Here is a 20,406-nt window from a genome sequence, read left to right as displayed (position 1 = left end):
AGAAGGATGGCCACATCCATTGCCTTGCATGCTTAACCCTTTATGGTTTAGCTTCAGTTATCACATCTTATCACTCACAACAAGGATTGCTCCTTCCAAACTCAGGTCTGGTTCTGTCAGTCCCTGTTCCAAGTGTTCTGTGACTTTTCCTAGGGAGTCTATTTCTATTCCTGCCAGAGGGCAACAGACCAAAGAAACGGTCCTTCCAAGTCTAGCTTGATGAGGCAAGGAGTTTAATTGGAGTTACTTATGGGATCATGGCTGAATTGTTGGCAGCCACACAACTGAAGATGAATCTCCCTCCCTGGCAGTTGTCAGTCACTGACGTATCCTTGGGGGAGGATAGAGAACTCTCTGAGCCTCCCACACCCATGAGCCTTCACTTTCTATGAGGGATGTCAGCAGAATCAGTCTTGAGAGAGCCATATGCAGATGACCACAGCTGGTCTGATTTTGAAAATGACAATGACCAGGCCATACCCAGAGGACCTTGCTCTAAAATTCTTGTCAACATCTGAATCCACTGATTTAGAACCAAATCTTCAACACATGAGCTTTTGGGGGGATACTTTATATACAAACTGTATTGGGGGCCCTGTAGATGTGACGGTGGCTAAGGGCATTGAAGCAACTAAGGGAGGGTACGTTAGGAGAGCTCAGGACATTAGAAGAAACTCTTGCTTGGCTCTATAAGAAAACTTAGGGACCTCAAGGGTAGGATGCATGCTGTTGGACCCAATATCAGCACAGGTCACCTTTTTACCTGCAGAGAATCACTGAGGTGGAGCCCAGGAGGAACCTAAGCAGTCATTGCTGGCTTTGAAGATGGAATTACAGGGTCAGGAGCAAAGTATCTAGAAATTGGGAAAGATAAGGAAAATCCTCCCCTAAAACCTCCAGAGGGGAGTCATAACCTGGGATTAAATTCTGTGCTTCCAGAGTGTCAGGTGATAAGTTTGTGCTGTCCAAGCTACTGGGTCTGGTGGTGTTGTGATAACAAGAGAAAAGGCATTATTACTATCTCTGAGGAAACAGAGATAGTAATAGTAATAGCTTGGGAAACAGAGGGTTGTGAAATGCCAGAGTGGGCCAGGTAGACTGGGGAGGAGGGGCCAAGGGCTCAGACACAGGATGCACAATAGCCTTTGGAACATCTGAAGATGTGTGCGGAGAGAGGCTGTTGAGACTGTACTTACCAGAGCTGTTTAGCTGCACCAGGGAGACAACTGCACTGCTAAGAAGCCTAGTGACGCCCCCTGGAGGTGCAGGGTGGGAGTACCCAATTCTTAGGTACCCCCAAGGAGCCAGAAAGTGAAGGGAGATCAGAAGGCCAGGGTACAGGGAGCAGTGGAGATGGGTGGCCCAGCAGCATCTCTAGAGGACACATGGGACTGTCCCTCTAACCTCCTTATACAAGAGGGTCAGGACGATTCTGAGAGCAGCTGCCCTGTCAGACATTGTGACCTCTTGTCTAGTTTCTGAACCTGAGTCAGCTTCCACCCAGAACCGCTGGCTGGACACAGGGAAGGACTTAAGAGAAAGGAGTGTGCCTGTCCGAGCTCCCTCACAGCTGATCCCTCCGGCCAGGTCTGCACCATGCACCACCACCGTGTTGCTGCTTGTGGCCCTCAGTCTGTTTCCCAGGAAACAGGGCTCATTCGCCCATTCCAAGAAAGGCTATTGAAATTTGTATGTTTGTCTTGTATCCAAGCATCTTACAAAATCTTCTTGAAAATTCTAATTATTGTAGTAGAATAGCTTGAGAGTTCTTGGTGTAAAGTCACATTATCTTCCCATAAAGATAATTTCACTCGTTTCCATGGATACGCTATGGCTCTTGTTTCCTTGTCTCCGTTCACTGAGAGAATCATCAAACAAATGGTCAAAAATGACTGTGACAGTGAGCATTCCTATCTTGATTTTTTCTTTATCTGAACAGGTACAAACTTTGTGTCTTAAAGGCAGACTAACATAGTCTGGTAGTTCTCTTCTATTTCTTTCTTTCTTTTTTCTTTTCTTTTCTTTTCTTTTCTTTTTCTTTCCTTTTTTTTTTTTTCCAAGACAGGGTTTCTCTGTATAGCCCTGGCTGTCCTGGAACTCACTTTGTAGACCAGGCTAGCCTCGAACTCAGAAATTTGCCTGCCTTTGCCTCCCAAGAGCTGGGATTAAAGGTGTGAGCCACCACTGCCCGGCTTTCTTCTATTTCTATGCAGAATTGAAGAACCAGAAAGGGATACGTAGTGATATGCAATAGCTTTCAGATATGCCTGCACACAGAACGCAGGCTTTATCCCTTTGCTTGTTGATAAATCTCCTGTAGCTTAGCTCTTCTTGCCTTTGTAGGGTAAATTTTTACTTATCCATATTTTCTTACTAGTTCGCTGATTGTATTCAATTCACTGTTTTTTTTAAACTTGGCATTAATATTTGTAAATGCAATTTTCTATTATTTTATTTCCCACACAGTTCTGATGGGGTTTTTCCATGAATGCAATATTGGCTTTAAAAATGAAACATGAGAGTCAGGCGTCGTGGTGCATGAATTTAATAGCAGCACTCAGGATGCAGAGGCAAGAGAATCTCTACGAGTTCAAGATCAGCCTTGTCTACTTAGTGAATTTCAGGCCGTCCAAGGAAACATAAAGAGACACCCCCCCCCAGACACACAGACACACACACACACACACACACACACACACACACACACAGACACAGACACAGACACAGACACAGACACAGACACACACACACACATACATACACACACACACACACACACACACACAAGAATTGTGACGTTTTCCATAGTTTCTATAGATTGAAATTATTTCAGTAATAAAATGGCTAATTTTATGGGCTAAATTAGTTAGACAAGGTGCCCAGACATGTTGCTGAACATCATTCTGGAAGTTTTCTTGGGAATATATCCTGGATAAAGTTGACATTTGAATCAGTTGAGTAAAGCTGGTTTTCCTCCATGCTGCGAGAGACCCTCATCCCATCTGTTAAAGCTCTGTATAGAACAAACCTCCTCTACTTAGAGCAAGAGGGACTTCCACATCAGAATAACCCTGAGCTTGAACCAAAGCATCAGATCGTATCTCCGGATCCGGTTTCACAGCCAGCCCTGGAATTGTGAGCTTTCCAGTTTCCACAGCATGTGAAATAATCCTGTTGGTTCTGTTTCTCTGAGGAATCTGGACTAATACAAATACCAAGAGAATCTCTGATTTTCGTAATTAAAATTCTATTATTTTATTTTAACTGTATGGGCATTTTGCCTGCACCCATGTGCCACGCTTGCATGCCTGGTGCTGGCAGAAGTCAGAAGATGGCACCTGATCTTCTGGAACTGGAGTGAAAGATGACTGTGCTCCACCATGTGGGTGCTGGGAATTGAACCTTGGTCTTCTAGAAGGGCAGCCAGTGTCTGAACCACTTCTCCAGCCCCTGATTATTTTTTAAGGTTAAGTGGAACTCATAAATTAGGGTACCAGAGTCCCTTTTTAGTCATCCCTCTGATGCAATCTGTTTCCTTCTCAATTGTCAGGGTCAATTTTGTTTGTTTGTTGTTTTTTGGTCAAAATTTTCCAGTGCTGATGAATGGTTAGGATTTGTGTTTGGGATGGGGCAGGCTGAGCTTCCTAAACAATCCCCCCTGGTTTGGGTTGGGGAGTCTTGGCAGTGGAAGAAACCCTGGGTGGATTCTCTGAGAAAAGAGTAGCTGCTGCAGACCTTATCCTGTTCCTTCATATAACGTACTCAAGAGATTGCAAAATGAATGCTCTATGTGCAGAGGCGGATAACAAATGGTAATGACTATGAGCAGATTTTGACCTCCCAGTGATAAGCAGAAGACAAGTCACAAATCAATGAGCTGTCTTTCCGTGTGTAAAAACCAACCAGATTGAAAGCCCTGCTCAGGAGAAGGGTCTGCAGAGTTGATGTGTGGACTATCTTCACGATATTGCCAGAGACCAGTTTGGCGACTCCTGCCAACACCACTTGAAGTGTTCGTACCTCATGACCCAGTCATTCTTCTCCTAAGACTTTCATAGAGACTCATGTGCTGCCTGCACAGCTGGCACAGCCGCAGAAAAAGACACCAGGATGTCACACAGCAGAGCCGGAAACAACAGACACTGGAGACGCTCAATGTCCCCCCAGAGAGGGATAGTCACACACAACAGTCAATGTTACGGAATGTTACACAATAACTAGAAAGAAGACCACGGGCTTGCTTGTGCAGACAGGGAATAATGCATACTGTTGGATGACTGAATTGCCTGTAGACACAGGCATAGTATGAAACATTTTTGAAAATTGTGTGTGCGTGGTGCAAAATGTCTGGATGGGTAGACATCAGGTTGTCACGAGTAGTAACGATGTGCCGGAGTGGAGGGAAGAGGAAGAAACTTGGTGTCTTTGTATCACACATATTCCTCATTGTAATTAAAAAAAAAAACAAGCCCATATTACTTTGGCAATAAAACAAAAGGAATTTTTAGTGCCTGAAGCCAAAAATAATGCTGATGTAATCTATATCCAGAAGGATGTCTCTAGGGCTTACTCATCTGGGAATTGGACTAACGGTTACTTGGTATTAAGGGAAACTAGAAAAGTCATTAATTCTATTAATTAATGCACCACCAGCTCCATCACAGCAAAGAGGTCTTAATGAGGTGCCCAGGGCAACCATTATTTATCTTACAAACGCGGAGTGGAGGGCTCTACTGTGGGGCTGAGGGCATGGTTCTCGGAGCACAAACAGATCACGAGTCTGCTCCCGCCTAGGAATACTTGAACCCTTCCTCTTTTCTATCCTCACACCTACCGACCCGACTCTCTGCCTCCCTCCTCCATTCGCTTTAAAGACAAAGGCCCTGGCAAAGGAGTCTGAACTGCACATAGGACTCCATCCTTCTCCTCCTTAGCCTTTCGCTGCTGGTACCCTTCCTGACAGAGTCGGGTTTCCCCAAGCTGACTTAGTAATGCTCACGACCCCTGCCAGGTTTCCATGGCACGTCTCCACCAATGCAGTCTGTCTAGTGTAGTGCTCTGTCTACCTATCCTGCAGCCGCGGGAACTGTCCGCGGTACTGACCGCAGGCGCGCCCCACGCTCGGCCTGTGCGCACGCGTCTGCGCGCAACGCGAGAGACCCGCGGGCGCCGTCATTGCGCAGCCTCCCACGCGGCTCGGGACCGGCCTGCGCGGCGCCGGAGACTCGCGGCCCGGCTTCTGGAGCGATCGCGTCCCTGTCCGGTGGCCTCGCCAGCGGCTCCTCTCATCCTGGCACCACCATGGCGCTCAACAATTTCCTCTTCGCGCAGTGCGTCTGTTACTTTCTGGCCTTCTTGTTCAGCTTCGTGGTGGTGGTGCCATTGTCCGAGAACGGCCACGACTTTCGTGGCCGCTGCCTACTCTTTACCGAGGGTATGTGGCTGAGTGCCAACCTGACGATGCAGGGGCGGGAGCGCTTCACTGTGCAGGAGTGGGGCCCACCGGCTGCCTGCCGCTTCAGCCTGCTCGCCAGCCTCCTGTCACTGCTGCTGGCTGCTGCGCACGCATGGCGCACGCTCTTCTTCCTCTGCAAGGGACACGAGGGGTAAGTTTAGGCCTTTCAGCAGCCCAGCGCAAACTGATGCAACACTCACACGGTTCCTGGCACCTATCAGGCTCTCCTCTCCGGGGCCATGAGCCCCTCCACCTCTCTTGCTGCAGAGGCCTGCAAGTGTCAACACTTTCAGCCTCATTATTTTAAGCAGACTGCCCTTTGTTTACACACAGGCCCAGCGGCTATGAGGCTGTCTGTCCGACCCACATGATCTCTTTCTATTCCCAAGGGATGCATCACTCCGAATTCTCAGTCCTGACCCCTTGGAGCACAGATGTTGCACTGTCATGGCTGCATGTCTGGGCTCTCTTGTTAAGCTAGGCCACACTCCTCGGGACCTGGGACCATTTGCAGTAGTCTTGGGCCTGCACCCCTTTCCTGTGAGTGGGGGAAGGGACTACACTTTGGAAAGAGCGGGTAGTCTTCTATTTTTGCTACTCCTCTTGGGAAAAGATGGCAGAGGATGTCTGTAGAGCTCCTTAAGCTCCCCTTAAGCTGGAGGCATGTACAGTGTGTGTGTGTGTGTGTGTGTGTGTGTGTGTGTGTGTGTGTGTGTGTGTATGTGTGTCTCTCTGTGTGTACTCTGTGTGTGCCTTTATGTGTGTGTGTACTCTGTGTGTATACTGTGCATGTGTCTATATGTCTGTCTGTGTGTGTGTGTGTGTGTGTGTGTGTGGTGGGTGAGTAGGATCTCCTTTGTGTTCCCTGTACCTCCCGAGTTTCTTCACCCTTTTTTTCTTTGTCACCTGTCTGAAGCCAGTAGAATGTGGTCACTTGGTGTCCTCAGCCAACAACAATCAAGAGCCCACCCTCTCCCTGGCTGAGGCTTCCTGGGTCCTGGAATACCAATGCTCCTGCAATAGAGAGTGAATTCCCACGTCCAGCCCTCCCCATCCATGTTTTTAGTTGCTCCCTTGCAAGGAGGTGGGTGACAAGCACGGGTCTCTGAGAACACAAGGATGTAGGAGGCTGGGTGAAGGGGGTTCTTGCTAGTACCACAGATGAAGAACATGAAACAGTTAACGCTCTCACCACAGTAGAGGCCGAGAGTCCAGAATCGAAGTGTCCTTAGAGTTAGAACTAGAGAAGCTCTTTCCTACGCGTCTATTCCTGCTGGCTCTAGCCTCCTGTGTGTTCCAGCCTCTGCCCCTGTTCTTGAATATCCTCTTGCCAGTCTCTGATACTGCTTTTCCTGAGAGAAGATCAAGCAACCATATCCACAGGTAGCAAGGTTAGGACTTGGAAGAGATGCAGTTCAACTCACTATGGTCAGGTTTTGATGGGAGTCTGTTGGAAGCCAGGAGTGGTCCTAAGAGCCTCCAGGTAATGTGGACCAAACTTGGCTGGGAGGATGAGACTCTTCCGTAGGACAGAGTCTTGTCCCTCCTGAGGAGCATTCCTTGACACCAGTCTTTCATTGTTCATATGAATTTGAGAGCTTTTGTCCACAAACTGGGAGTCACCTCACTGTGTGCAGATTGAGGCAGGAGGGAGCACCCTGAGACAGGTGACATGGCGGTGGTCAGTGGGAAGATAGCCTGATCTGACTCCTCTGGCCTTCGGGGCTTTCCTGTAGGAGAGGCAGCCTCATGGCGGACATGGTCTAGCCAGGTTGACCCAAGGGAAGTTCCCTAGGGAGGACCCATGTGTGTGGTCCGTGTATGGGACCACCAGAGGCTGGGGCACCAGGGGCCATGAAGAGCCCCTGCGCTTGCAGGTGGGGATCTTGTTTACACAGGGATGACTGTTCTGCACGAGTCAGGCTACAGACCCAGGCCGTACCAGCATCACGAGGCCTGCAGTTTCCAGCTACCCAGGGCTCCTTTGGGTGTTTGCCCTCCGGCGGAATGGTCCAGGCTGATTGTCTGCTATGCTAAATGGGCTCTGGCTGCCAAGGCATAGAGGTGCAGAGAGAACGATGCCTTCTATCACATACTCAGCCAAGACCTGTGGCAGGATTTAGGGGACTGTAGGTGACTTGACACATCATAACACTTGGAGGAGATCTAGCATAGTCTTGAGTCCACACTAGAGGCCAGGTCTGGGCACCGTCTCTTGTGGACCAACTGGAGTCTCTGAACCTGTGATCCAGTTCTTGATGCTCCACTGTTTCTAACCGTGAATGGCCTCTGCTCAGGCTTCTATAGACTAGCATGTGACTTTGTCTAGCTTCATCTTCTCCAGGGTCCTGCTTGGCTACCAGGCATTATTGGCAAGGGCCAGGTGGCTGCCTGGCTGCTGTCCTTCACCCTGTCCCCTATATGATCCAGGTGGCAGTGAGCCAACTGTGCCATCAGTGCTTACCAAAACCCACAGTGTGGGACTGGGGCACAGCTCTGCTGAGCTGCCCCATGCCGCAAATACCTATCACACCCAGGGACATGAGGCCAGTGCAGGCATACCTTAGTCTGTGTCTGCAGGCCAAGCATGGAGCCTGGAGTGTAGGAGTCACCACACAATGACAAGTGTCTGGACCATGAGGTTTATAATTCTGTGGCTGCACAGCTGGCCTTACTTTGACTGTTGACTCATAACCTGGTCTGCGGAGGTCAGCAAGGGGTCAGGTGGCCTATGGAAAACAGTGATGTCATCACAATTACCAGTCAGACTGCAGAGGCCAAGTGAGCAAGTGTCAGGCCATCAGAGGGGACTCGGGAGTCTCAAAGGGGCAGGGCAGGCATTTACAGTGAGATCATGTGGTAGACAAGGGCCTGCAGGGCCACTGGATATCCAGCCTGTGGAGGATGCCAGGCTTGCCAGCCCTGGGACTTACAGGGCTTATCTGGCTATGTTCCAGGCATTCTCATTCTCTGATTCTCAGATTAGGTGCCAACCCCGGAGGTCACTGAGGTGCTTTCCAATCAGTCCTAGGGCTACCCTGTAGCCTCTTCATGGACTCTCGTGGTTGGTGCTGAACATATGGGCCATATTCTACCATGTAGAGAGCATGTCTGTCATGCTAAGCGGGCTCTGGCTGCAGAGATATAGAGATGCAGAGAAGCAGAGTCCAGGGCAACATTGTAGAGGCGGGTGTACCATTTTGTGAATGATCCATGACACCTAGAGTTTCAGGGACATCCCTCAGGGAGATGGGAGGGCCCAGGTGAGCTGTATGCCTAAGGCTTTGCTCAAGAGCAGCTCTTCGGGTTGGGGTTGGTTAGCAGTCTGTGAGGGTCGGACTGAATAGTGAGCACTGGCTTAGCATAACCCATCTGCCTGCTCACACCTGTCGCTCAGCCTTCAAATTGCTCCCAGGGCTTCCCAGGATAGCTGTCGCCATGGAGACAGCACATCCAAGGCTGGGCACCCTGAGATGCAATGAGAGGAAGATGGGTTAACCCTGTGTGTGCTGTGCCTTTCCACCCACTCTCCTGTGTTGGCCTGTCCTTGGAGTGTGTGTTCAGGGACAGGGAGGAGTGGCATTCTAAACCCAGGAAACAGGATCCAGGTGTGGCTCTGGGCACATGAAGTTCTTCAAGGGTCTGGAAGGCCTAGCATATTATATTAAAAACAAACCCCCAAAAGTCAAACAAACAAACAAACAAACAAACAAACCCAACCAACCAACCAAACACAGACAAACAAAACAACAGTAACAAATCAAGAACTGGAGACGTCAGCCTGGCGGTGATCCAGCTTCGTGGGCTTTTCGCTAGGACCAGAGCTCCTGCATCTCAGATCTGCAGTCTCAAACTCACTTCAGGGATGTTGTCAGGAAGTGTCAGGCACTGAGGACACTGCTGGACAGGGACCTTGGAAAGATTGCAGGGGGCTGGCTGTCCAGCAGAGGGAGGGATAGATACCCCCTTCAAGGGGTTTTGTCCATAACCCCCAGTTCTCAGCTGTCCTGTGAGATGGATTTCTGTGCCTGGACAGTCCTGTGCCCTTGCCTCTGCCCATGGGGACTTGGGGGTGGCTGTCCTTGATCACCCTGTCTTCCTTGGTGGGGACAACATAGCCAGAGTGGGTGTGTGAGCATATATCAGTGTCTTACCTATTACAGCTGCAGGTGAGCTCACTGAGGGGCTGGGAGGCCAGTGGGCCCTTCTCAGTCCAGGTCTGTGCTGAGACAGTACAGGGTGGCCAGTGAGCACTCCAGGGTACATGGGCTCGAAGTTCACAGTCCCTCACCCACATAAGTCTTTCCAGTGATCCATGGGAGAAGCTCTGAGAACATGACTCAGAGGGAGAAAGTGAGGCTCAGATGAGCGGGTTTCATTTTCTGGCGTTTAGCTCATCCATCATGAAGGGAGGCAGGAGCCCAAGGTCGGGGCATGGAGCAGATACTGCAGCAAAGGCCATGGAGGAACACTATTTACTGGCTTGTTCCCCGGGGTTTGCTCAGTCTGCTTTTTTATACAACCCAGGATCACCTGCCCAGGGGTGGCACTGTCCAGAGCAGGCTGGGCTCCCCATATCAATCATCGATCAAGATTGCTCATAGATTTGCCCACAGGCCAGTTTGGTGGAGGCATCTTCTCAGTTAAGGTTCTCTCTTTCCAGATGGTCCGAGCTTGGGTCAAGCTACAGAAAAACTAACTACCACAGGACCACAGTGTCCTTGTCACCATTTCTGGCTAGGGGATCTAGGGATCGTGTGGGGAGGATCAGAAGGGACATGCCAGCCCGAGGCAGTCTCTGGAAGACCAGGAATATGTCCCCTTTTCCATTTCCCTGTCCCTATCTGGAGCAAAATGCATTGCATTCTTGTCTTCGTCCATGCTGGAAGAGGAAGGCACCGAGTCCCTGCTCCGGGCCACATAAAAGCAGTGGATATCAGGTCTTGCCCTGGTTCCTGTCAGCCTTGGGACAGAGGGTGGCTAAAGGGAAAGCCAGTATAGTTGTCAGGTGGGCAGGGCTAAGAGCTGCCATGAGTGACATTTGTGGCCACGGATGACAGACAGGCACAGTGTGGTGAGCTCAGTAGGTGATCTGTGGGCAGTGCATATAGCTGCTCACAGACAGGGCCAGCATCACACAGCACCCCCTGGGGGTTGTGTAGCTATAGCAGGATACCACTCCTCGACTGCCCTTCATGCCGTGACTACCCATGTCAGCCCCATGGTCACCAAGCTTTGTGGCTTCACAGGCAGCCCTGTGTGATCCCAGGGCAGCTGGGTATCACTTGTGGCGAGTTGGGGAGAGGTGACCTGAGTTACTCTTAGCTTATTCACCTTGAGTGTCAGGGTTACACCATTCCTGTGCCTCTGCCCTCCTTCTGTGTTCAGCACAGGGCTGCCGTAGGGTCAAGAGGGCTTGTGGAATGAATGCATAAGTGAACAAGGCCACCAGCAGTGCAAATGGCTGTTAAGTCATGGCAACCATTGTTTCGTGGCTGTTTGTTTTTAAGACCCATCTAACAGTTTCTCACCTTGAATCCACTTTTGTCACAACGTTTAGTATCTGAGTACAAATGACCTGGACCTGGTATCCATCCCACCACGGGCTGGAGGTGGGCAGGGTCCTTAATTGGCTGCTCTGTTCTCTGCTGTGGACCTCCCACAGTTTGGTGACCTTGGAGAGTATGGTGGGGTGAGAACTCCCACATGCTCTCTTTCTCTGAGGAGGGAAGTGGGGCTGGGTTAATGTGTGACCTGGATTCAGGCAGCAAAGGGCAAGGGAGACGGGTTTTCTCCTCTTGCTTGTACCCTTCTTTACATAGGGCTTAGAGGGCCTGGTGCTCACACCGTGGCATTTGGGATTTCTGTGTATTTGAGGGGACACGGATCCATAGCTGTGACATGGAGTGACTAAGTGAGTAGGTGGTCTTAGAAGGACTCATGATCTTGAGTTCTTGACTTGGCCCTGGTTCCCCGGTACATCAGTGGTGGCAAGTCCCCAACTCCCAGTCTGCGAGAGAACAAGATGGCAGCTCAACATCGGAACATTTGCAGGGATGGCAGCAGAGGAGATGGAAGCAGCCCTCTGAGCCCCATTCCATCCCATCAGGGCCCCAGGTGCTCACCAGAAAACCTGGACATCCCCCCTCCTGTTTCAAGGGGAGCTATTTGGGGTCAGACCTTGAGTGGCTCCTTCAGCATCCATCTCTTGACTCCACTGCAGCTCCTTCTTCTACGCCTTCCTGAACCTCCTGGTCAGTGCCTTTGTGGTCTTCCTGGTCTTCATTGCCAGCACCATCGTGAGTGTGGGCTTCACCATGTGGTGTGACACCATCACTGAGAAGGGCTCCACACCCCACAGGTATGCCTCACCCCTGCTTCATCAGCCACCTACAAGACCCACCTTTACCTGGGTCCCTATGTTTTTCTTCCTGAATCTGAGGCTTTGCCCACCTGTGCCCCACCCCTACACCTGTTGCCTTTTCCCTAAGACCCACCCACCTGCGCCCCACCCCCGCACCTGTTGCCATGCCCCTAAGACCCGCCCACCTGCGCCCCCCCCACACCTGTTGCCATGCCCCTAAGACCCGCCCACTCAATGTCAGGCACCTCTTTGGTCTAGTAGCCCTACAGCATTACACATGGAAGGTCCCTGTGGGCCGAGAGGCACCAGATGGGATCCTGCAGTTGACACCGCCTGGCACACTTGCTAGCCTTAGCTCGCTCTGAAGCTAACTCCACTGTGTCGCCATGATGTTAGTTTGTGGTTGGTGAGTGGAGATTGCCCTCATGGTGTCCCTGTGACACTTATGCAGGGACACAGTGCAATGTGCCTCAGGGGGCATCACATCCATCTCAGACTGGGAACTGCAGGACTGACTAGACAGAGCAGCTCATGACCCCGAGTGCCGGACAGACAGTGACAAGATAGTGCTCCGGGCCAGTCGTAAAGGTCTGCAGCTCCTCTTCTTTGAAGCCTGTCTTGCTCCACCCAGTGAGGGGCCAAAGCTGACCCCGAGTGGAGTTCCTAGAGGCATCTGTCCCTTTGGGTACTGGCCCCTCTGTCTTAGGGTTTTGACTGCTGCAATGGAACACCCCGGCCAACGCGTCTTGGGGAGGAAAGGGTTTATTCAGCTTACACTTCAATATCACAGTTCCTCATCAAAGAAAGTCAAGACATGAACACAGCAGGGCAGGGACCTGGAGGCAGGACCTGAGGCAGAAGCCACTGGAGGGGTGCTGCTTACTGGCTTGCTCCTCTAGATCTGCTCAGCCAGGGGTGGCCACGCCCACAATGGGTGGGGCTATTTCCCACCAATCACTAAGTAAGAAAATGTCTTACAGGCTTGTCTGCAGCCTGGAAGCATTTTCTCAATTGAGGTTCCTGCCTCTCGACTTTAGCTTGTATCAGGTTGATCTAAGACGCCACTCAGTGGTTAGGGGAAGTATTCTCTGCATCCTAGCTCTGCTGCCTTTTGACTTGGGGGCTCAGGGGCTCGGGGCCTGGGGGGCTCGGGGGCTTGGGGGCTCAGGGGCTCACAAGTCACCAGCCACTTGGCTTCGTGCTATTTTAGCTGCGAGGAGTTCCAGGAAACGGACTTGGAGCTGAACGTCGACAACTCTGCCTTCTACCATCAGTTTGCTATCGCCCAGGTAGGCGGGGTCTCGGGCAGGTAGGCGGGGTCTGTCTCTGGCCGGAAGGGAATGGCTCTGTTGGGGTGAGGGGTGAGACCTCGACAGATAGAACAGACTCCCGGATCCCAGATAAGGAAACAGACTCAGATACGGTGGGGCCATGCCGGGGAGGTGCAGGCTGTGGAGCAAGAGATTTCCTAGGAGAGGTTAGGAGAGTGGGGTCTCTGAGCAAGACTTGTGTCAGGGGTTGGGAGATAGGGGAGTCAGCAAAGGCAGACATGAGGAGCGACCTCAGGGGCCAGAGAATGGAAAGTGCTGGGTGGCTGAGAGGGAAGGGGGTTGGGGAATGGGAGATGGCAGATTGTGCTGGAAATGGGGCCTAGGGTCTGTGGTTGCTAGTGGGACAGAGTCTGGTCTGGTTCCATTCAGGGAATGCTGGAGGGTCCCTGAGCCACTTGCTACCGTGAAATGCGGTGTCTGTCCTAGGGAGATCCCAGCCTCACCTTGCTCTACCTTGCATGTGACTTTGGGGACCTCGAGGGCCCTGGGAAAGCTTTAGGATTTTCCTGTCTCTGGACTTTGCGTTTGTACCTCAAGCAGAGGTGGTGCAGGGTAGAGACACCTAGGTGGGGGGAATGGACACCTGTCCCTTCCCACACTGCCTGTGGCTTTCATCCTCCGTGACACCCTCCCATGCTCCATGCTGGCTTCTGGAGGCTCTGGTTTGTCAAACACTAGGCTGAGATGGTCCCTGTCACTGTCAACGCCTTTGGAAGTCCAAAAGTTCTTTGCAGAAATGAGCTGAAACGGTCAAAGAGACCTTCACGCCAACGTTAGCCTAAGATGCTTTAGGACTAATTTGGACCAATTAGACAGAGGCATGCGCAATCTGAAGACCAGCACGCTCAAATGAGAATTGGTTTGATGCTGTGCAGACCTGGAGTTGATTACATTGTTTCTCCTTCAGCTGTTTGGAAACAGCAGATAAAGGTCAATTTATTCCTCTGACTAGAGGGGCTCCCTGATCTATAGGCATTCCTTAGAGCCCAGAGTAGTGGGGGAGGGGAGAGCTCCGCCCAGGGCCTGCTCCTCCATAATGGCCAAGCCCCCAAGGCTCTGCACAAAGCTGGGTTCTTGTGACTATAGGACATAATGATCACTGCAGAGAATAAGCCAAATGTGGGTGTGCATGGGCTCTCAGGTCCCTGCTGCCCGCCTGCCTGCTCTTGCCTTAATGTTCCCTTCCCTTTCCCACAGAGCTAGAGCGAGGAGGTGGGTACTGAGCACACTGGGCAATGAGCCACACTCCCCCTGACACTTCTCTGCCTTCCATGCAGTTTGGACTGTGGGCCTCCTGGCTGGCCTGGCTGGCGATCACCACTCTGGCTTTCCTGAAGGTTTATCACAACTACCGCCAGGAGGACCTGTTGGACAGCCTGGTTCACGAGAAGGAGCTTCTGCTAGCCAGGCCTACCTCCCGCACCTCCTTCCAGGGGGAGAAGAGTGCTGTCATCTAGGCTGTGCAAGGGTGGCCCCCTTTCCTGAGGCCTGCATGGGGAGGGGGCGCTGGGGACCCATCCAGGCTGGCCAACACAGCTCTGCATGTGTCTCTTGGCCCCGCCCACCGTGAGCAGGGCACCTGAGTTCCCATGGAGAGCCTGACAGTGATGGGGCAGAGATCCAGAGACTTGGGGAGGGGGTGACTTCCAGCTTCCAGTCCTGGCCTTTGACGCATACTCCTTCACCCGTGTGACCCTTTGTCTATATATGTGCATGCATGTGAGCATGTGTGTGGATGGGGGTGTGAGTGCAGAACCGAGGTGCCGTCGCCGCCAGGTTAGCAGCCTTTGCACCACCACAGGCTCCAGCGCACGTGGTCCCTGCCCCTTCCATAAGGGGCTGACTTCCCATCCTATAGCACTCAGCCAAGGTTCTCAGAAGGCACTGGAGAAGGCAGCGGGCAGAGGATCCTGGTAGGAATGTGGGACCCTGGGCTGGGCTCCATCCCCTGCTCTGAGAGGCCATCCTGGGCTGCTTGGCTGTCATGGGAGAGTTCCACTCTCCTCCCTTTGAGGCTTTCTAGGTGGCATGGTTCTCTGTGTTGCAAGGGTGAGGCCCCCATGGCCGAAGAGGCCCCGCCCATCTGGATCTCAGTGAGTGCGTTCAATGTTGCTGGCCCTAGTCTGCAGTTGTGCTGCAACGCTGTCCCCAATTTTCAAGCAAGGTGATCCTGACCTGTGTCTGAGGCCAGTGTCCATCTGTGGCTGGTGTGTTTCCAGGTGGAAGGCACAAGCTTCCAGGCTCACTGTGAGGAGCCTTTGTGTGTGTGTGTGTGTGTCAGTTGGGCCCTAAAAATTGAAGCCAGCAAGGATGGTCAGGGTGCTGTGCAAGGGGGTGCCTGTCTGAGGAGGTCAGGGTTGGGCCGACCGACACTCCAGTCTTCTCTGAGGGCTTTGGCCTTGATGAGCTCCCAGAAGAGGATCTGGTCTCCAAACTGACCTGGTCTCTTCTCCACACCCTCACACAAGCCCTAATCTATGGGACATGGCGACACTGCCTAGCCTTGAGAATCCTCTGTTTTCCCAGGATTGGCTCCTTCCTCATCTGCCTCATATCCTTACTAAGGCTGTAGCCCTCTAGGACCTGAAGGAACAGGAGGCTGGATGGGGCCTCTGGGACCTAGGATCTGCCTCAGGTGTGGGTCTACCTTGGCAGCTGCCTCTTTTGGATTCTGGAGAGTTAGTCTGGGATGCCTAGACTTGTCCCCCAGATGTTGGTGTTCCAGGGACTCCTGGGGAAGGGCCTCTGGGCCTAGGAGTGTTGGCAGGACCTGTTGGCTGAAGCCATGGGCAGGGGTGTCTGTCCAAGAGAGGTCTTATGGAATGGATGGCAAGAGACAGGCAGAGGCTGCAGAGAGGTCCCCAGGTTGCCTGCCAGACATCTCTGCTCCTTTCCAGCTTGCTACAGGGAAGCCCTGGTTTCAGTCTTCCTGGAGAAGCTGGTAGTGATGGTAGTGATGCCTCCGTGTGTCTGATCCTCAAGTCAAAATAAAATAAAGACGAAACATCTGAGATGCTGTGTGGATGAGGAGTCTGTGTCTTTGCTAGCCAGCCAGTCCACTCCAGGCCCCCCCACCTCCAGTCTCCACCCCTCCCCACTTGCTCTCAGGCTTAACCAGTCTGACTCCAGGGCTCATGGGGTGGACCTTCATGTCTGTGCATTGTAAGGAGTTTGACTCTTGCAGCTCCCCCCACCATTCCTACGCCCCACCCCACCCCCACCCTGGGCATGAGGATGGGTTTTGGTGACAGCTCTGGGGCACATGCATCTCTGTGTATGTCCTTGAACATTTATTCTAAGACAAAATAAGGCTGGGGAATGTAGCAGTGGCAGACTCTTGGCCTTGCTATGTTGGGTTTGCACCATAAAAAAATGAAACAAAGCAAAGCGAAACCCAAAAAAAAAAAAAAAACCCGAGCTGGGGCTGTTTTGTGGCCCTTACAGAGTGAGTGGGCGAGGCACACTTTTTCTGTGACCTTTGCAGCAAATGCTGGCTATAAGGTGGGAAGCCCTGGCTCTCCATTGTAAAACATGGGGTGAACACTCCCCCTCCTGAAGGGCATCCACCCTCAGAAGCAGGGATGGAAGAGTGGTCTGGAGGTCTGTCATCTCGCCTCTAAGTGTCTGTTTCCATATCTGGAATACAAGCCAGTCAATAATGAGCCTGTCTTTGACCAGGGCAGGATGAGATGGAGCTGGACTGGTGCAGGCAACAGTAACCATGGTGATAGCCAGTCCTGGTGAGTTGCTTTCCAGACTGGTCCTTTTTAGACCACTTCTAGACGCCTTCTAGAGAAGGGTTTTGCTCCACTGGGCTCACACCTACTGTGCTCTCAAATTCTGCATCTGGAGACCACTGTGCAGGGCACCGGAAGGCCAGAGAGGGGCAGATTGCACCTCAGTGATCTGAGAAGCTTGGCATGTCTTGCTGGGGAGGATGTGGTCCTGGGTGCATGGTGGGTCCCCTGACTTCTTGTGGATGACAGCTGCAAGGCACCTGTAGGCTGTGGGGGCGAGTGAGTGGAGGGGTGGGAGTGTGCTCTGGCACCTAGATGAACATGCTTGGACCCGGAGGGATTCTTCCACAGTGTCTCCCTCTGTTTATTTTGCAATCATCCCGAGGTTGAAGAGGCTGCAGGTATTTTAATATGGGGTCCCTGTCTGCCCACCTAAGTAGAGGGGTACCTTAGGACTACCCCCAGTCTTATCCTGGCTCCCAAACCCTGCTCATTTGTTTGTTCCAGGGTGGTACAGGGTCCCCCTTGCGGATCCTCCTGGTGTCCGACTGGGCCTCCCCGCTGAGCTCAGGGCTCCCCCTCCAGGCGGGTCTGGGATGCTCTGAAGCGGTTGCTACACGCTGGTGCTCGCTTCCCCTTGCCTTTCAACATGAGTGACAGAACAGTGTACACAGATGTTCAGGACACTCACAGGGCCTGCAGCTGGTGGGCAGGCCCGATGGCTTTGGGCCTGTGTGTGGCCCCGGAAGAAGACCCTCGGTGCCACACTCCTGTTCTGAGAGCAACTGTGTTCAGAGCTGGACTCTGTTCCCACACCACAGTGACCCCTGACGGATCACTGCGCATGAAGTGGAGGAATTCAGACCTGGGCTCAGAGAAAAGGACAATTCTCATGGGCTCCATGAACTGGAGCGAGAGAGGCACCCTGTCTCGTGATGGTGTGGCAAAAGCTGGGCCCAGCCCTCAAAGCAGCAGGAGATTGGGGCTCGCCTTCCCAAACGCACCCTCAAAGAGCTATGTACGGTAACATCCAGGCTATGGCTCCCAAGACAGAGGACTGGGCAGGAACATAGGAATTCCCGGCTATAATGGTCGAGTTCTTTCTCTGATTCAGTCTTAAAATCCCAAGATCCCAGCCCGTGCTGACTGGAGTAGGAGGTGCCTGTAGCATCGAGCCAGAACCTCCCTCCTTTCCCATTTAAAGGTTGATAGCAACCTCTTAGAGTTCCTGGGTTTGTCAAGCATTGGCTAGCAGAACTCTGTCCTGGGGTTAGCCTTAGTGCCTGAGCTCCCCCAGCATGCACAATCCTTCAAACCACTCCAGGCTCCCAACAGCATCAACCTCCAGTGCTCTCCTGAGGTGACATCGCCATTGAGCCTCAAGTCAGAGCTGCAGGGGTCAGTGCCAACAAGCAAGGACCACACACCACAGGCGCAAGATTAGGGCGAGGAGCTGAGCCAAGAGGTCCTCCAGGGCTGCTGTGACACGTTTGGCCTGGCCACAGTACAGGACCAGTACCACTCCAAGCAGAGCACACAGTGTCAGCCACAGGAATAGGGAGCCGCTGCGGGATGCTGGCTGGAGTGGAGAGCCACCATGGGAAGCTGGCCGGCTGGGGACTGTAGGAGGGTGACAGGTCAGTCCAGCAGCCCCACCCCCACCCCCAGTGAGGCCCTGCAAAGTGCACCCTCTGCTGGTGGGGATGATGTGAAGGGAGACGTGAGTTGTCTGGGTGTAGTTGTCAACTTGTAGATGGTCAACTTGTAGTTGGCCATCAAGGTGATGATCAGGTAGGGCTCTGGGGTGAATATCATGGAATCCATGGCGCATGGACTCTTGTCCTCCCCTGCCTAAGGAAGACTGCACCCATTTAGGGGTGCTCCTGCCCACCCACATGTGAGAAACCTGGGGCATGGCCCTGTAAGGATAGGATCACTTCTAGGGCAGTCAGGGGAGACTGAGTTAGAGTCTAGAGTGGCTGGTATGTGGGGACAGGGGTGGTGTGCTTGAGGCTGTGTCTGGTTCTGCCCTGTGGAGGTGGAGGTGGAGGTCCAGGACCTGTTGGCTGATGGGGGCTCCTCCTCAGAACTCACCCTTGATGGCGGCTGTCGTGTCCTTGCGGGCAATGTCTGGGAAGGAGATCACAGATGGTTTAGTCAGGAAACAAGCTCTCCCACACCATGGTACGAAGATACTGAGACAAGCCTTGCTGGCCTGGCCTGAGAAATGAGATACCCAGAACCTGGACTCTCCCTAGAGGGTACCGATAGAGAGGCCACAACCACTTTCTCCTCTGTTGGCTGCTGTCCTACTGACCGTGACCCATCCCCATGGCCCCATTTACAGGTTGACTGGGGCTCTGTCTGGGAAGACAGAATAAGGAATAGAAGGCCCCAGATGATGCAACTAAGGTTGCAAGGGCACCTGCCCACCCGCCCCACCCAGACCCTCACATCAAAGCCCCTGCCCCTTCTTACAGTGGACAGCCACCTCCAGGGGCTCTCGGAACCGCACATGCCTTGAAGTTTTCTGTGGTTCACCCCCGTGGCATCCACATTCTTGCCGTCTGGGTCTCAGGATAGAGGGAGGACACTTCCTGTTACCATCCTAGGGTGGGTATGGGGAACAGATGACTGGGAGCCCTTCCTGCTTGAGATTGGCATCCTGGGCTGTGGTGCCTACAGACTGCTCTGGGCTTAATGCCGAGGACCTGCTGTGGAGGAGCAGAGGGGAGCACGGAGACCTTAGGACCAGCCACTAATCTCCCAAGCCCCTCCTACACTGCAGCTCCGCAGAAGGAAGCCTGGACAGTTTTTGGAGCGAGCTGAGTACCTGGGAGCCCCATGCTTCATCCCAGGCTCTGTCCCCCTGCCAGTCCTGGGAGTTCTGAGGGAAGATCTCCACACGCAGAAGGATGTCAGCGGTAGGCTACGGATGCCAGAGAGAACCCCAGCAACTGAAGACAGCCTGCACACAACCACACTGACCCCTGGGAATACTGTTCGGAGGCCACAGGGCCCAGGCATGGAGAGCCTAGTAGCCAGGGAACATGAATGGCCAGGACCAGGAGCAGAGCTCAAACAAGTGCCCTGTGCCATGCGCTTGGCTTGAGACACACTTGGCCTCTGACACAGTCCCTTGGACAGGGGTTGCCAGGCAACTCAGATCTGGCCTTCCAGCCTCGGTGATTGTTGGGTCCTCTGAGAGGAAATGTACCTCTCTTCTCCTCTCAACTTCTATACGTTAGCCCAGATGCCAGGCTATTGTTCAGATCCAGTAGGGGTTGTGAGGGGTAACCTGGGACTTTTTAGGGACCAGAGTGTGTAAGTTACCTCCAGAGGGGCCCCAGGCCAAAGTAATAACCAGAGATGATTGATGGCTACAGTCAGCCTGTAGGTTAGGGTCTATCCTATACGAAAACCCCCTCCCTTCACCTAGGTTGTCTTCAGGGTGACTGGCAGGTGGAGGAAGGCAGGGCTCACACGCTACATGCCCAGGGGCTTCCTTCCTACCCTGCT

The 20,406-nt window shown here is 52.7% G+C and overlaps 2 protein-coding genes across 4 annotated transcripts in view; one reads left to right on the top strand and one right to left on the bottom strand.

The window, feature by feature from the left end:
• Positions 1–5,189: 5,189 nt before the first annotated feature.
• Positions 5,190–16,166, top strand: Tmem179 (transmembrane protein 179). Its single transcript, NM_178915.3, has 4 exons — positions 5,190–5,606; positions 11,679–11,816; positions 13,030–13,108; positions 14,428–16,166. Exons 1-4 carry the CDS (start codon positions 5,302–5,304, stop codon positions 14,605–14,607), a joined length of 702 nt encoding a protein of 233 aa, NP_849246.2. The 5' UTR covers positions 5,190–5,301; the 3' UTR covers positions 14,608–16,166.
• A 255-nt stretch (positions 16,167–16,421) lies between these two features.
• Positions 16,422–20,406, bottom strand: part of A530016L24Rik (RIKEN cDNA A530016L24 gene) — a 10,535-nt gene continuing 6,550 nt past the window's right edge. For 2 of the 3 annotated variants that reach the window (XM_006515980.4, XM_006515981.4), the window contains 3 exons: positions 19,366–19,495; positions 18,982–19,017; positions 16,422–18,507 (listed from right to left, as the gene is read on the bottom strand). In XM_006515980.4, coding sequence (XP_006516043.1) covers positions 18,287–18,507; positions 18,982–19,017; positions 19,366–19,495 — 387 coding nt within the window. In that variant the 3' untranslated portion in view covers positions 16,422–18,286. The remainder of the gene's footprint in view (positions 18,508–18,981; positions 19,018–19,365; positions 19,496–20,406) is intronic. The other variant, NM_177039.4, reaches the window with a different exon arrangement.

Source organism: Mus musculus, chromosome 12 (assembly GCF_000001635.26).
Source record: "Mus musculus strain C57BL/6J chromosome 12, GRCm38.p6 C57BL/6J".
NCBI classification, from domain to species: domain Eukaryota; kingdom Metazoa; phylum Chordata; class Mammalia; order Rodentia; family Muridae; genus Mus; species Mus musculus.
The sequence above is the reverse complement of the archived record's forward strand: the minus strand, read 5'-3'. Positions and strand labels throughout refer to the sequence as shown.